The 16,028-nt window shown below is 49.1% G+C and overlaps 1 protein-coding gene across 6 annotated transcripts in view; it reads right to left on the reverse strand.

The window, feature by feature from the left end:
- NRP2 (neuropilin 2) overlaps nt 1-16,028 on the reverse strand; it is an 89,223-nt gene that overhangs the window by 4,391 nt on the left and 68,804 nt on the right. For 2 of the 6 annotated variants that reach the window (XM_079311469.1, XM_079311468.1), the window contains exon 16: nt 7,140-10,052. The exons of the other annotated variants lie outside the window; for them this stretch is intronic. In XM_079311469.1, the coding sequence (XP_079167595.1) occupies nt 9,772-10,052 (281 nt within the window). In that variant the 3' untranslated portion in view covers nt 7,140-9,771. Of the gene's footprint in view, nt 1-7,139; nt 10,053-16,028 lie in introns of those variants that run through there. 6 annotated transcript variants of the gene reach the window in all.

Consider the following 16,028-nt stretch of genomic DNA (forward strand, 5'->3'; position numbering starts at 1 on the left):
CTCCATAATGGCCATAATTCACTATTAACATGCTCATGGGTATTACCCTTACACCTTTGAATAGGATCTTAGTGCCTGTCATTACTTACCAATAATGCTGGATCCATTTAGCACGCACTCTACTTTTCATCTTTTCCCATATGTCTAACTGGATATAGAGCTTCAATGACCCAGTTCCTCTATGGGTTTCAGACAAATTTACAGTAATTTGAGGAATTAATGTATCTTCATTATATGTTTTAATGCAAAAGCTGGTTGAAATGGAGAGAGAGGCAAATGGGTGTCCATATCTAGGCCCTTATGTTAACATTTCCCTGATCCAAATTCCTTTTAGTGGTGATATTTTTTTCTATTGTTCAGCTCAGACCAAGGACTAGTAACCAAATGCACATATTATAATCTGAGCAGAAATGAGTTATTTTTCTGTGCAGTCTTCCTATCATTTTCTCTGCGTACAGTTACCATGGCTCTTTTCCACTTTTCTAAAAGAAAATGTCTCTTCATTTCAATCTGTGAAGAGTTTTCAAAGCTGACTGTAACTTGGGGTCCTCAACTGAGAAGGTGTCTTGAAATGATCAGGAATGCAAAAAATCAGGGACTAGAAAGTGATAGAAGTCACACCTTGGAAGTAGTTGTGGTTGGAACCAAGATTACTTTATGTCTTGTGCCAAAATGGCAAGAAGGGTTTAAAGAGGTTACTAACAAACAACCAAAACCAAAGATTGTAACTTGTTCCTAAAAAAACACATGCAAAGAAATTATTCAAAACCTTATAAAAGAATATTTCTGCATATGTGCATGGATATTTAGGACTTGAAAAGGCCTCCTGAATTGTCAAATACACTTTTTGCTATCTCAGACAACTGTGCCAGGCAATCCATGCCAGCAACATTTCAAGGTTCACTTCCAGAGTGGGGTCTCTGCTGAAAGCCATGCTGCCCCCTCACCACCTGACCCCTGATGGCAGCAATCCTCTGCTGGTATTAATGGCTCCTTCTCATTCCTCAGGCAGAACTTTGTCTGCACCCAAAGAATTAAGGCATTTCTTTGAATTTGCAAGTGAGCCTGGCACCAGGAAGGCTCACAGCCCAACACTTGCCCCTCCTGCCAATGAGTTCTGCATTCAGTGAGTCAGGTACTTAAGCTGACTCAAGGCTGCTGGTACCTCGTGGAAGAAACACAGGTGCACACTGCCTTCTGTAAATCATCACTTCAGCAGTGAGTTCACATGATTTCTCAACAGTTCCCAAAGTGACAGGCCCAGATGGCAACATCTTAGGGCTGGGAGAACTGCCTGAGGGCCTCTTGCAAACATTTAGAACCAAACATGTGGAAAAATACCTTGCAAAGCAGTTCACACGTGGGGACGTCAAAACTGCTAGTCACCCACTGGAGGACAAGCAGTGATATTTGCCATCCATGGCATCCACACAACCCCACAGAAACTGTATGTTGCTCAAAGATGAGCAGAGGTCAAAATTAGATGACAATCTGCCCAAGGAACCCATGTGTGGAGAAAGGCTGTTGGAAGTCATTTGACATTCCACATTGTAGCTGCTCTAAATTTTGTGTGAGAACAAGCTAGCAATTTGATCCTTTTGTAATTTCCCAGAGTAACCTTGAGGGAAAAGACAGAAATAAAAAAGTATTAGTTAATCAACACTTTCAAAAGAACACCAGTTCTTCCAGCCTGAAAGGAAGGAGCATTGGGAAAACTTGAAAAGAGAGAACATTTATACAAAAAGCCCAGTCCAGAATCTGTTTACTCTTCTAGTGATTTGCTCAATTCCCCATGCATTTAATACAACTCTTAAGTCCTGCTTAAATGGTATCTTCCTACTTGCCCATTTTCCTTCCACCTTTGGAACATTGTTCTGTTCCCCACATGCCATTTCATTGCTATTTGATTGTATGTTATCATGCAGGGCTCTACACCCTCTAGAAAGCTTTAGAAAATATAATTTGAAGTTTCTTTTTCCATACTGGGGCTTCTCGAGTCATTAACTGAATCAGCTCAAGCTGTGTGGGTATCTGTGGGAATTGAAGCTGGTGGTCTCAGTTCAGTTCCTAGTGGAGATGATTTACAATCTAGCCTGTCACAGAATCCAGCCTGCTGTTTATCATCAGTTAGGAGCCTTTGGGACAAGTCTCAGCAATACTGTAACAAGTGAAGCAGGCCACAGAAGGCGACTCCCTTAGAAAGTGGTCACCAGAAAAGCCCTGCAAGCTGGTGGGCAAAATGGGAGAAAGATGCATTGCTCTGTGTTGTGGAAAGCTGCTCCCTTAAATGACAGATTTCAGGCACATTTTACCTTGTATTTTAAAAGGGAAAAATATTCTGGAGAAAGTCAAGAAAGTTAGGGGGAAACTGTAATTAAATATGAGGAATGGTTTCTCCTGAGTGAAAGGCCATTTTTAAAGCCCGTGTGCCAAATGATGCCTGTGAGCACCTAGCCAGTCATGGCCAAAAGATGATATTAGCAATGATGCTGAAACAACCTGATGCCAAGAAAGGTTATTATCTGTTGGATCTGAGAGCACTGCCAACTGAAAGGCTAATTTATGAGACCTGAAAAAAGAAAGATAAAATTCTAATCAGACAAGGGCTGATTTAAGTACCATGTTTGTATGAACTCACATGGAGGGAGAGCAGGAGAGAATGAGTATTTCCAGAGATTAAAGAGTTCCAGTGTACATCTGTTTTAAAATTATAGCAGGGTGGGAGGGATTGTTCCAGGGCAGATGAGTGGGGCAGAAGAGCAGACAAGGTTCTCTGGTGTCCTACCAAAGACACAGACATGCCTCTTGCAGGAAAGCTCTCCAAGCCTCCCAAGGCAGCTCACCTCTCCAAAGCTGAGCTCAGCATGTCTTATGGCCTGGCACGTACTTCCCACCACCACAGGTACTCGATGCCAGCCCTCCTGCACAGCTTACAGCAGCACCACCACCTCTGGCAGAGACCTCCAGGAGCTATTGCTCTGGAGAGAACACCCAGCCCTGATTGCTGGAACCTGGACACATGTTTCCAGGGCAAATGACAACTGTCAAGAAAAAAATTGCTCCTTCTTTCTAGCCTGACTTTGTCAGGTTTAAGTCCAGGCACCATGTAGTGCCTCCTGCCAGGTTGCTGGGGAGAGCTCAATCACCCTGGGGCAGAGCTCTATCACCTGGCATTTCTCTCTACACACAAGCATTTGCAGATTATCTGTGGTGCCTCTTGGAGTCTTTGTGGCTGAACAAAATGAGCCTCTCAGCAGGAGGTGCCTTTCCCAAACAACATATCAAACTTACAGTAATTTCCAGATCTTATTAGTGCCTGCCTAGAAACACTGGCACAGGATATCCTGGGCTGGAGAGCACCCAGGATGGACTCCCACCATCCCTGTGCTCCTGCTCCCCACTTTCTGCAGGGGTCCACAAGCTCTGGGGTTGAAAGAGATGCACCAGGTGATGGGTGCTTTGTGAGCTCTCCTCCCTACAGTCTTTCATTCCCATGTGGCTGTGCCTGCTGTGACAAAAAAGCAGAGTGTGTAGGAGGAAGAAAAACAAATTGCTGGTTTTGGGGTAACAAGCAGCACATGGTTGTTTCCCCACTGTGGAAAGGACTAGAGGGCAGCCAGCTACATGCTTACCCCTCTCTCCTGCTGCTACAACATCCCTCTTGGCCAGTGCTATCCTGCCCAGTGGAGGAGCGTGGGAGGTACACCACTGCTGTGCTGCCAAACAAGTGCCCACGAGGATCTGAAACATTAAATGCAGCCAAAGCCAGGAAAACAAGGTCAGAAATTGCCATTTCCCAGTCTTGGCAGAGAGAGACAGAGCTCCGGCTCTGCTCTCATCCTTGCTTTTCTCCCTTTGCTCATTCCCAGCCCTTTTCTCTCGGCAGCAGTAGTGTGACTCCAACACACATCATTTTGTTTTGACACAGCAGAGCAGCCGCCGTGGCCTCGCCTTGACACCGCTCTGCTTGGCGGTGGCGCAGCGCTGCTCCTCTGGCTGGGAGCCCCGGGGGCTGGGGTGACACCTCCCACCCTCGGCAAGTGGAGAAGCACTTCTCAAAGCAGCAGCACAGGCTCCAGGCAGAAACACTCCCTCTGAATCCCCCATTGCTCTCTTTCCAGCTGAAAATCCACCTCTCTTCTCTCCCTCCCACTCCTCCAGAAACACAGGACTAATTTAGTTTACAGAAGGGATAAATCTCTGCCAAATTTCAAATTAAAACAGTGCTTTGGCTACAGTTGAGCATTAAAGAAAGCAAACAAGCTGCCACTCCCTGGCCTGGCCTCCCTCTGCAGTGCAGGAACCGCTGGACCTTATTCTCAGATTGCCTTGGGGCTGCCCTGGTGATGGCCAACTGTGTACACCTCATACCACTACAGAACCACTGTCAAACTGGGGGCATGGATGAGCCTCTTGCACTCCTTGGGCATCCCCTATGAAGATAAGGTGGGAAAGTACCGCTGGGCAGGTGAAGAACCCCCACCAAAAGCACCTGGAGCCAGCTGGGTGCTTGCTGTGGAGGTGGCTGTGAACAGGCAGCTATTTCCAGTCCTGGTGTTGCCCTCCAGCATGTGGCACCTGGCCCTGCTGCATGCATGGCAGATGGCCAAGGTGGCTATCCAAAATGAGTACCCTGCCAAGCCCTCCCTGCACAGACACATCCCCTGTTGGCTGCCTGAGCCCTTCTCCAGCCCTGCTTTTGCACGTCTCCTCAGCAGCGGCACCAGGCCAGGGAAGCAGCGGTGGTGGCATGTGTGTACGGTGTGACTGTGGCGTTACACAGCATAATCCTCTTGCTCTCCCTCTCTCTCAGCTCTGGACTAACTGGGTAAGGAACAGACACAAAGGTTCTGTGCTGAGCTCTCCTACCCCAAACTGAGCAGCTCCTCAGTGCAAGGGCGGCACTGTGCCCCGCTGCCACCACAAGGGCTTGGAGCTGGGGGAGAAGCTGGCAGCTCTGAGACATCTGGTATATTTATCACCCTCCCCAGTGTTGCTGTTTGTTTTTACAGTGCAGTGGCTAACGACACGATTCCTCAACCTGGCAGTCACGCCTGCAGTCTCTGCTAGGAGCCACCAAGGCCACTGATGGAGGAGCTGTGGCGGAAAGCCAAGCGGCTGTCCAAGCGCGCCTCGGGGCTCGCCTGCTGTCTGCACACCCTGACACGGGCTGAGCGGGGGCTGGCCCTGCTGAAGTCAGTGGCTTTTCACAGGGTTTCTAGAGGGACAAAAATCCTAACACAGCCCCATGCACAGCCTGGTTTCTACCTCGTCCCCTTGCACGCGGCAGCAGAGGCATTTTCAGCAGGCCAGGAAAAGCCAACCTTGCCCCACAGCCCTGGGGGCAAACAGCTCTGGGGTCCCTGTGCCAAGTGTCATCCTGCAGGGACCTGCCCTGGCAGGAGGCTGACCCAACTGTGCAGCCTGTCCCTCAGCTGGTGAATGAGTTTGCAGCCTGCCTGCCCGATCAGCCATCTCGGGCACGCTGACATTGCCAAGGCACAGCACAGCCTTTCCCACGGCGCCCTTTGCTTTGCCAGGTCAAAGCTCCCTCTCTCACATCCCCATTAGGCGCTGGCTTTGCCCCAGTGCTCACTGAGAGTGCCCACGGTCTCCCTTCTGCTCCTTCAACACAACACCAACTGCAGAGATAAGATGAAAAGGCTGACACCATCACAACACATACCACCAGGGAGCCACGCCTGAAGCCTCCCTGTGACACACAGGACTCAATGCTGTTCCCTGAAAAATAGAGCTCCCACTGCTCCCCCAAAAAGTTCTCTCTTTTTTTTTTTTTTTAAGTAGACACTTAAATGCCTGAACATACTGGCAGAAGAGTTTGCATCAAAATCACACTAAGCTGTATTTATTTCCTTAAACAAAGCATGCTAATTTTAGCTGCTTTCCTCCCTAGGATGTGCTGCAGCCTGAGCAGCACCCAACTCTCCGGCCAATCTGTCTGTGGCACACGTACGGAATAATTAATCCTGAACGATTTCTCCCTTTTCGTCTGTTTACTTAACAGAATTTTTTTCTTCCATGTTGGGAAGCCATCAGTCAATCTCTCCCTCCCTGTTTTTCACATGTGCATATTTGTTTTGAATTTTGCTTGAACAGTCGCTGAAGTGTACAAAATGCAAATTACAAGTGTAATTTGCTTTGCTGTACAATTACAGGAAAAAAAAGGCCTCTCCCAAAAAACCAGCATGGGTCCTCAGCTTTGCTTGTGTTTGAATAGCCAGTGTGAGGGAATCACATTTGAATTATTTTTTTGTTGACGGCCTGAATTCCTAGTAAAGTCAGGAAGTTTCATTGCAAAGCTGAGCTTTATGCCAGGGTAAAGAATATGAGAGAAGGAAAAATAAATGAAGGAGGGAAGGAAAAACCTCTCAAACTTGCAGCAAAATATATTTCACATGAAATGTGATGCTGTTGACTCTGCTGGAGGGGTGAAAGGTGCACCTAGGGAAGATGGGAAGCAGAACTGCTACAGCAGAGGTCCCTGTAAGAAATTGGGAGGACTCAGGTGGAGGGAAAGCAGGGGACATACACCTGTCCAAACACTCGGAGCTGCGACAGCCAGGCCACTCCCGTACAGGTCCCCTGCACTGTCTGACACACAGAGGGACTGCACAGAAGAGGAAAGCATTACTGTTTTCATTATTAATTTTGGTAATGGCTTACCCGTTTTTTGCTGAGCTCAGGGCTAGAGTGAGCTCAGCTGAGCTGGCAGCCAGGCCAGCCCCAAGGGGCCCTGGAAAGTCGGATGTCCTGTCTCCAGGGGCCCCAGCTGGAGAAATTCTGCATAATCACACGGAACAATTTAGCACTTAGGCAATGCTGGTGAAATCCCCAAACAATCCCAAGAGTCAGTCCAGCCTCCCCAAACTCCCATAAGGACTGGTACAAATGTAATGGATCTAAAAGCTGCTTTTAATGGTCTGATCCTGAGTGCAGCGAGGCAGGGAGCGCACAGCAGCTGTGCTGCTGGGAGCTGGGTCTGCACACAGCAGGGGCTGGAGCTTTGCTTGGCTAAAAGGAATAGCCCTGATGCTCCAAAGAATTCTGAAACTCTGCTTTGCTTCAACCAACAGCATTCTCATTAGCAAAGAAAGAAGAAGAAAGAAAAACCCCAGATATTTGTATAAAAATATCATCATTTTATTACATTCCACACAATACATCTTCAAAGAATTTCAAATTTCCACAAGATATTTTTCACACACAGGCAACTGGGCAATGCTGGGGATGTCAGGGCTCAAGGAGCAGGGCAGAACTGGGAGTAAAAATCTTGAAGTGACCTTCTGTTTTGTCTTTGGTGATTTTGGTTTGAAAGACAGGGTGCCACATTCTCCTCTCTGACACACCAATGCACACTTGCTAAGCATGTGGGGGTGAACCTGGTCAAAGTGAGAATCATTTGAACTAGGGAGATTGAACTGACTTTGGAAACAGAACAATATCATCTGCTGACATGGCTTGGGCTGACCTGAAAGTGCAGTAAGCCCGTGCCAGTATTTCACATCTGTTTCAATTTGCAGCAGACTGAGGGGGATGGGATTCCACATCCCAAACCAGATGCACTGCAACACCAGTGCTGTGTGATGAGGAGGCTCATGGTGAAAGCACCCTGGCCCTGGAAGCCCCTCTCCAGGGACCTTTAAACAGCACTGCCTTCCAGGTGGCAGGAGCTTCCCAGGTCCATTCTGGTCCTGTGGGACAGACATGCCCCTGCTGCTCTCAAAAACCTTCTGGAAGCCAGGCCCGTGTGCAGTGGTGTCCCGAGCACCCACCACGCCTCATGTGCTCACCATGGCACATCACCCTGGGCTTTTCTGCACTCCCTGCTTGTTTTAGACACTTGCTGCTGCAGCTGAGAGGATCCCACTGAGATCTGCTGTGAAACCAGCATGGGGAACTGAAACTGGCTGCATGAATTAAGGCAAGGAGGGGGATAGAGTGACAACCCCATCGACAGACATCCCCTGGGGATAGGGTTATGCTGCAACAGGGGCCAACACCACTTCAGCACAGTTTGTATTTCTACTTTTTTCCCAGAACAAAAGACAGCTCAAGACTGCAGGGAAGTTAACAGAGCTGCTCATCTTGATTCATTTAATGCAATATTCAAGGGCAAGGGAGGGATGGGCACTAGCAAGTTTAGAAGGGGGGACGGAATCTGATCACTCATTACAGATGGACACAAACAAGATGGAGAACCTTGCTCACTGGAGGTACTTTTTTTGCCTGCAAACAGATTAGGGTTAACAATTCAAACCACTTTTGCATGTCATCATTCAGTAATTTATATAAGGCATTTCCACTACAATATGCTGGGCCATTCAACAGTCGGAGGCTGTGGAGGCTCCTCCTTGCCTCCCCAGTTAAAGCAGCAGCAAGAGCTGGGCCCCCAGGTGCACTGGCTGGGCTTGGCTTGCTAGATGTTATTGGTGCTCTAAGAAGCAGAACATTAGCAAACGCAAAACTGACATTCTAGAAAGTCAATGGTCAATTTTTATGATTCAGCAGCTACATATTGGGCAGAAGGAAAAAAAAACAAACCCAGAAATATACTTGTCCCTTGAACATTTCTAGCAGAAAGACAAGGAGGAGCCCTCTCCCCCTTCCCCATGTAAAAGCAAAACCATCAGCACCCAGAGTAAGGATACTTATTAAATAAATAAACCTTCAATTCTCAAGAAACTACAGTATTTAGCATCCACTAAGACCTGCTGAAGTCTATGTGTTACCCTAAGGCTGGCTTTAACAGATACAAACAAAACATTCATTATGAGCTTCTCTGATATAAGGCAACTTTAAATAGATTCACTTGCAGGTGGGGGAAGAGGAGGGCTTCCCCTCCCTCTTCCAAACAATGGCTGTGTTATCATGTTGGCTGCAGAAAGAATTAAACAGAGAGATCTTACTTTTTGAACATCTATGGATCTCTCTGGATTCTTCTAGCCATCTGAGGTGGACATTCCTACTGTCCAGCCTGGCCTCTTCTCAATTTGCACCCAAGACATTAACACTATCAAACAAGAAACCCAGCCAAAGCTAGATAAGGCAACAAAAAAGCATTGCTCTCTTCCCCAAGTAAACAAATCAGGGCATTCACCATAAACACGTCCCAGACCTTCCAGAGAGGAGGTGGGAAGGAAGGAAAATTAACAACAACAACAAAAACAAAAATAAAAGCATTCCCTGTGCAAGTAGAAGCAACAACAAGCAAATTAAAAAGGGGCTGTTTCTAAATATACATTCAGTCAGTCAGACACACGCAGTCCCATGCACACTCACACACGCAGGTTTAGCACACATGCACTTGAGCCTCACACACAAGCTTCCAGGCTCACCATCGGGTTCCCTTGCAGGTTGCCTACTGGGAGGAGAAAAAAACTCCAAAACCCAAAGAAGCCGACCAATTAAAAAAAAAATAAAAAAAATTACTCCCTTAACAAACACAACAAAACAAAATAAACCCCCACCTGACACCCCAAGGATCCTTGAAAAGTAATAGAAAGGGAGCATTCACTTCTGAAGTGAAGGGGTGGTGTGTCTCTTCTGGCGATCCAAGATGCAGCATTAGTTTAGAGTTTGTAAAAGATTCGGGGAGGGCTGGGGGACGGAGAAGGGATGGAGATATCTAAGAGTTCACACGTATGCTAGGTAAGGAAAAAAGTGCAAAACTGAGGCAACGTATTTGAAGTCTTAGTTTTTGTCTGTCTGTCTGCTTTGTGTTTTGTTTGCTTTCTCGTTCCTGTTCGGCTCTCAGCAGCGCAAGCTGGGGTCTTGCTCTAGTTTTATGGTTAGGGTGGGCTCCACGGCCACAGGGGCCCCGTTGGCATAGTGGGAGGTTTTGTAGGTGATGGAGTGATCACTCTTCTTGGCCGCATAGCGGAACCGGTGGTAGTGGAGCACAAGGGCCAGCGCGACGGAGACCAGCACCACAACAGCACCTCCGGCGGCAATAACGTAATACCAGTAGGCTGGGATGGGCTGCACTGACACCGTGTCCACTGTGGGCTCGGTCCCTGGCAGGAGGGTTGCCCCTGGGGAGGAGACACAGAACAGGGTTGCTAGGTGGGAGGCATGCAGATGCACAGAAAGAAACACACATGCTTTCAGGAGTACAGCACGGAGCAACACGAGGTCCCGCAGCCACCTCCAGATACAGGGGGTGCTCCTAGGGGAGGGCACAGCCTGGCATTTGCTGAGCCTGTAAATTCAAGGGCCTTTCTCTTCCCTTTTAATTAATTGGGCTGCCTGGATCGCAATGCAAATTCCATATGCACTATTATTACTGTTTTTTCTGGCATCAATGAATGTTTTTTTTCCTTCTTTATTTTGGCCATCTCCAGATCAGCCACCTGGTTTTGTCTCCACATGGCAGATGTTGTCAAGCAGTGACAAAACACATCACGCTCATAATTGGAAGAAAATCATAATCTCAGATGGCTGAGGAAGTTACCACAGGAGACTGGGAAAGAGATTACAGGGAGAAACATTTGTCATTTTTACTGAAAAGATAGAGAAGAAGTTCTCTCTCTGGAAGTTCTCTGCACACAGCTCTAGTCTCACTAGGTGCCCCCTTCACAGACTTACACAGATTTCCTTACTACTTCTTGAAGCGAGAAGGGATGGTTATAATTATCTACAGGGCATGGGCTGCAAAATTCAACCCAATATTCAGAGCAGAAACTCATGCTATCTGCAGCTTCATCAGGCCAGGACTATGAATTCACACTGATAAAGCAACACACCTCGGGAGGGCTGGAAAAGCACCTGCCTCCCCTGAGCTGGTGAGCAGGCAGTGCCCAGACTCAGCCCAGCGATGGCCAGCCCTTCCTGCCCTTGCAGCTGTCGTATTGCAGGGCACGGCTGCTGTCCTGGCCAGGTCACACTGGGACACCCGCACAGGGCGCTGCTCACCGGGACACCCCTCACCGGGACACCCCGCACACGGTGCTGCTCACCGGGACACCCGCACACGGCGCTGCTCACCGGGATAGCCCCGCACACGGTGCTGCTCACCGGGATAGCCCCGCACACGGTGCTGCTCACCGGGACACCCGCACACGGCGCTGCTCACCGGGATAGCCCCGCACAGGGCGCTGCTCACCGGGACACCCGCACAGGGCGCTGCTCACCGGGACACCCCGCACACGGTGCTGCTCACCGGGACACCCCGCACACGGTGCTGCTCACCGGGACACCCCGCACATGGCGCTACTCAAGGGACATCCGCACAGGGCGCTGCTCACCGGGACACCCCGCACACGGTGCTGCTCACCGGGACACCCCTCACCGGGACACCCCGCACACGGTGCTGCTCACCGGGACACCCCGCACACGGTGCTGTCCACCGGGATACACCCGCACAGGGCGCTGCTCGGGCGGGCAGCAGAGCCCCGCACACCCGCGCTCCGGCAGGGCAGCCCGGGCTCCGTGCGCGCCCACGGTGAGACCGCTCTGCGCTGCTGCTCCTGCACTCGCTGCTCTCACCTCCCCAGCAGCACTGCGGGGGCGAGCTGTAAATAACTAGGGAGGGATGTATTTTTGCACCACGTTTATTTAGTGGTTACTTTGAGGGGGCTGGAGTCCTCAGGGAAACTCTCAGGAGGGTTTGCTCTGCTGCTGGACACATTGACCCCCCTCCTGTGCTCACCCTTTCCTCCTGCTCCTGGCTGCCTAGTGGGGGACAGCCCCCTGACTCGGTGCTAGTAAGCAGAACTTTGTGGGCTGGATTTGGTGTCAGCACATTCTAGAGCTCTGTGCTAACTAAACTTCATAAACTCCAGCTAGGTTTCCTTGGAGAAACTTGGAGTACACAAGGGGAATATACAAAATAGTGCAGAATGGTCTTAGCTTTGCCAGCAGCAAGGGCATCTTGCAGCACAGCCTCTGCCCTCCCTTACAAACACTGCGTAACAGCAGAGTCACTGGCTGGAAATTTGGGATGGCAACGGCTTTGCTGCTAGTGGCACAGGAGATGAGGCAAAATGATGGCTCCTTTGCCACTCACAAGGCTTTTCTCCCACCCCTGTTCCCCAAAACCTGGGCACTGGGACTAGAACCAAGAATGAACACTGCACCCAGATGAATAGCTACAACAACAACAACAACAAAAACCCACCTCAAAAGCTAGGAAAAAACCACACAAGCAAGACAAATCCTGCTTTTACAGATCAGGAGGCTGGGAACCACCCACATATTTGTCATTGTAGGCAAGAAATTGGGATGTTTCAGGAGAAGCCTAACTGCCAGTTATGCTGCTCTCAACCTGTCTCACCCCAGCTGCCCCTCACCATCAGGAGTGGGGGTGACCCTGTCCCTCCAACAGTGCCTGCAGAAGGGGGATACAGGCTGGGCTGTGTGTTGAGGATGGCAAAGGCAGGGAGCAGGCACCCCTCTGACCTCCTTCCCTGACTCCACTGGCCATGCTGCAGGGCAATGAAAGCAGCACATCCCTGCACCTCCCCAGCAGCTGCTGCTCCTGGCCTGACTGCATGAGGGTGGTGGTGTGGGATATCCCACAGGGGCGGCCGCCAGCTCCCTGTGAGGCTGAGCATGTTCAGTGCTGCCTTGAGCCTCACTGATAACGCCCCACTGTCTCCCTCCACACATCCAGCTGGCCCAGCTGGCCCAGACCCCAGCGTGACCCACCACCATCCCCAATGGATCAGCAACACCTCTCCTGTGCCTGACAGCACGGGGGTGCAGGGCTGACCCCCAGGGATATCGTGGGGCTGTGCTCGCTGTGGAGAGGCCACTTGTGTTTACACTTGGTGACAGTCTCTGCTTACATAGCACCTTGTTCCAGCGAGAGATTTACAGACAAACAGCCTCTCACACCACTGATATGCACCAGGTCCCCTGGTGGAAGCTGGGATGGGGAGAGAGGCAAGTGTCAGGGGTGACAACAGCTCCTGAGTCTCAAGAGAGTGGGAGGAAGGCTTCCCCCGATGGCTGCACATTGCCCAGTGGAAGGCTGAGCGTACAAAGGGTGGGTCTGGCCAGAGAGGAGCATGTGCCAGAGTGCCCAGCCTGCAGCCCCTGCCCCTTCCCCATGCACCTCTGCCTGCCTGGGGATGGAGGGAAGCAGTATGATATACTGCAGATGATCCTGCCTGTGGAAATGATCCCTGGGGGAACTCAAGCTGGCTGCAGCTTCAGAACAGCCCTGGCTTGGCCCTGGCCCATTCCAGATGTCCCAGCCAGGGCTTCAAGCATGAGGGGTGGTGCAGAGCCCTTCCTCAGCCCCCATTTCCGCACTGCATGGTCCTGCTGAGGAGATAGCAGAAGTCTGGAGAGTTCATTTAGCAACTGAAGTCATTAAGGAATCACACTCAGTTGTCTCTAAGGCCTAACAAAGCCAATTCCCAACATTAATGATTGTTCTTCCTTATGCTGCCAGCCACTAAATATAGCTGCCCATCCACTCAGCACACAGAGCTGATGTTATCTGCTCTGTTTTTACTGGCTCTGCTGCTCTCTGGAAGTTTTCTGTTATATCAGTGGAAAAGTTCACTGCTCAGGGAGATGGAAAAAAAAAATCCATCTTCTTAACTTAATAATTTTTCCACTCCCCTTTGCCTTCTGCCACACACACACTTGCCCTTCTTCATTTATTCACTAGTGCTCTCGTCTTAATAAAGAACTGCCTCCTGCTGTTGCTGTCAAGTTTGTGGCTGCTGTGTTTATGGCACAGCTTGGAACACCAGTCAGTGGAAGGCTGATTTAATCCCTACAGGATGGATATTTTATGTGGTTTTGCTGCTGGTGCTCACACCTCCAACCCGGCCAGGTACTGCCTCATTCTCTTTTCTATAGGGAACACTCTATAGGGACTAGTTTTGGAAAATTAAAACCCAAAGAAGAAAAAGCAATAGTCATCTGGGAAAAAAAAGGAGAAAATCCTTTCCAGAAAGCTGCCTAGAGGGCTGCCTGTCTTGCTCTGCCACTGCCATGTCACAGCTCATATTCCTTCCCAAAATCACTGACATTAACTGCTGTAGACAAGCAACACAGCTGGACTTTTCATAGATGACACAGATGAAAGCAAGTATTACATTCATCTAATCTGAATGCCACAAAACCAGTGTCAGTCTCAGCTCCCTAACTTGCTACCTGTCATTGCTCCAGGGAGATCTCTCTATTTTGATATCAGGATGCCCTCAGGGAGAGAGTCCCAAAGGCAAATTCTCCCTGTGGTTTCTCTGCAAGGTTTTTCTCTATGCATTCTTTGGAATATATCTTTTATTTTTAGCCTAGTATTTATCTGAGTCCTTGCTTCCAGACACTTGTTGTACCCTTTCTTTAAGGGTGGAATGCATCAGTGCTCAAATGCAGTACAGTACTTTCCTGGTCCTGTAAGCTCCCGACCTACTAGGTGAAACATATTCCACCTACACAAATTCTCTTTTTATTGTTTGCTTTGTGATCCTGGAGCCTGTAAGGTGCATATTTTCAGCTTTGCTCCCAAGCCAGGAGAGGAAGGATTTGCTATTATTTTTAATGGCATCTGACTTTTTCAGCTCATCATGTAATTGCAGGAGTGGGGGCTGTAGAACATCTCAGTAATTTGTGCATAGTTTTTTCTCTCCAGCTATAATTTTTCTTCAGCCAGGGACTTCTTTCCCTCATTTAACCCTCTCCTTCTGTTGGGCATATCTGTCTCTCCCTCATTTTAATTGTTCTAATGTAATTGCCTCCTGTCTTTGTCTTCACTTCTTCATCTTTTCCCTCTACACTTTGTTCTTTCCCAGGTCACTCCATCCCTCTGTGCCATCTATTCCTGCCTGTTAACCAAGGAAACCTTTTCAACCTTTTGCTGCAATTGCAATTGCTCCCCTATTATGACTGATGCTAGGATGTCCTTGAGGGATCCAGGAATGGGCAGGAGCCACTGGGACAAGCTGTCAAGTTCCAGTGGGAAGGGGAGGTGTGCTTGCAACAGCATCTGCTTGTGGTGCTCAGGGACCTCACTGTTTCTCCCCAGCCAGTGTGCCCTGGGGAATACAATGGGGAAGTGGAGGCACTCAGGCAGCAAGGCAGGGGTGAAGGAGAACACAAACAATACAAATTAGCAGGACTTCAGGACAGACTTTAGAATAGAATGTGAGGACCCAGAGAGAGGTTCAAACTGTAACAAGTCTCAAAAGACAAGGATGGTGTTTGCAAAATAGATACCAGACCAGGCCCAGGAGAATGTAGAGCAATGGTGGAAGTCATGAATGGTTGTGAGGCTTTAACTATCACCTGAGAATATCACAGCAGCTTTTCAGTAACATCACAAGCCTGAACATCAGATAAATAAGCAGCCTACAAACAAGAACTAAATTCCTGGTTGTTGCAGTATGGGTGTGACCGTAGAACATGGTGTTAGACCCTGCACTCGTCCCTCACATTGGTAACACCCCACAGCCTGAATCCCCAGGGACAGAGTGACTTCATGCATGTGACTTCAGTCTCCTTTGCCTTCACTGCCACAGCTCCCAACGCACCCAGGAGAGACAGCTCTGCCCACACAGAAATGCAGCTGCTTCTAGGCTAGAGTCCAGCCATATCTCACAGCTCACCAGCACAGCAGGGGTTGGAGAGTACAGACATCATGTCCCAGTGAAGCAAAGAGCATGTTGACTGAATTGACAAAACAACTCTCAGAATTTAGGGGATCTCCAAGATAGTTCTTTATCACAACAGAACCCCTAGACACATTTCAGAAGAGGCAGGCAGGAAAACAAAATCCAAGTTTAAAAAACAGGTAAATCACTCAGACTAAACTGATGTCTGTAGACAGTTTCTCCCACTCCAGAGCAAGACAAACAGCACCCACCCTGAAAAGAGAGAGGCAGTTTCTTGGAGTTCCTCACCTTTTCTCCTACCCTGCAGGTTTGATCAGAGAAATGTTGGCTTCTATTCTCCAGGCTAGTATTAAGCTGTTAAATGCACCATTTGCACTTGTTTTCCTTTTATTCACTGTCACCTTCAGAGCTTATGACACTTTGCTTTCTCACTCATAACCT

The sequence above is a fragment of the Erithacus rubecula genome (assembly GCF_903797595.1).
Source record: "Erithacus rubecula genome assembly, chromosome: 8".
Taxonomy (NCBI): Eukaryota; Metazoa; Chordata; class Aves; order Passeriformes; family Muscicapidae; genus Erithacus; species Erithacus rubecula.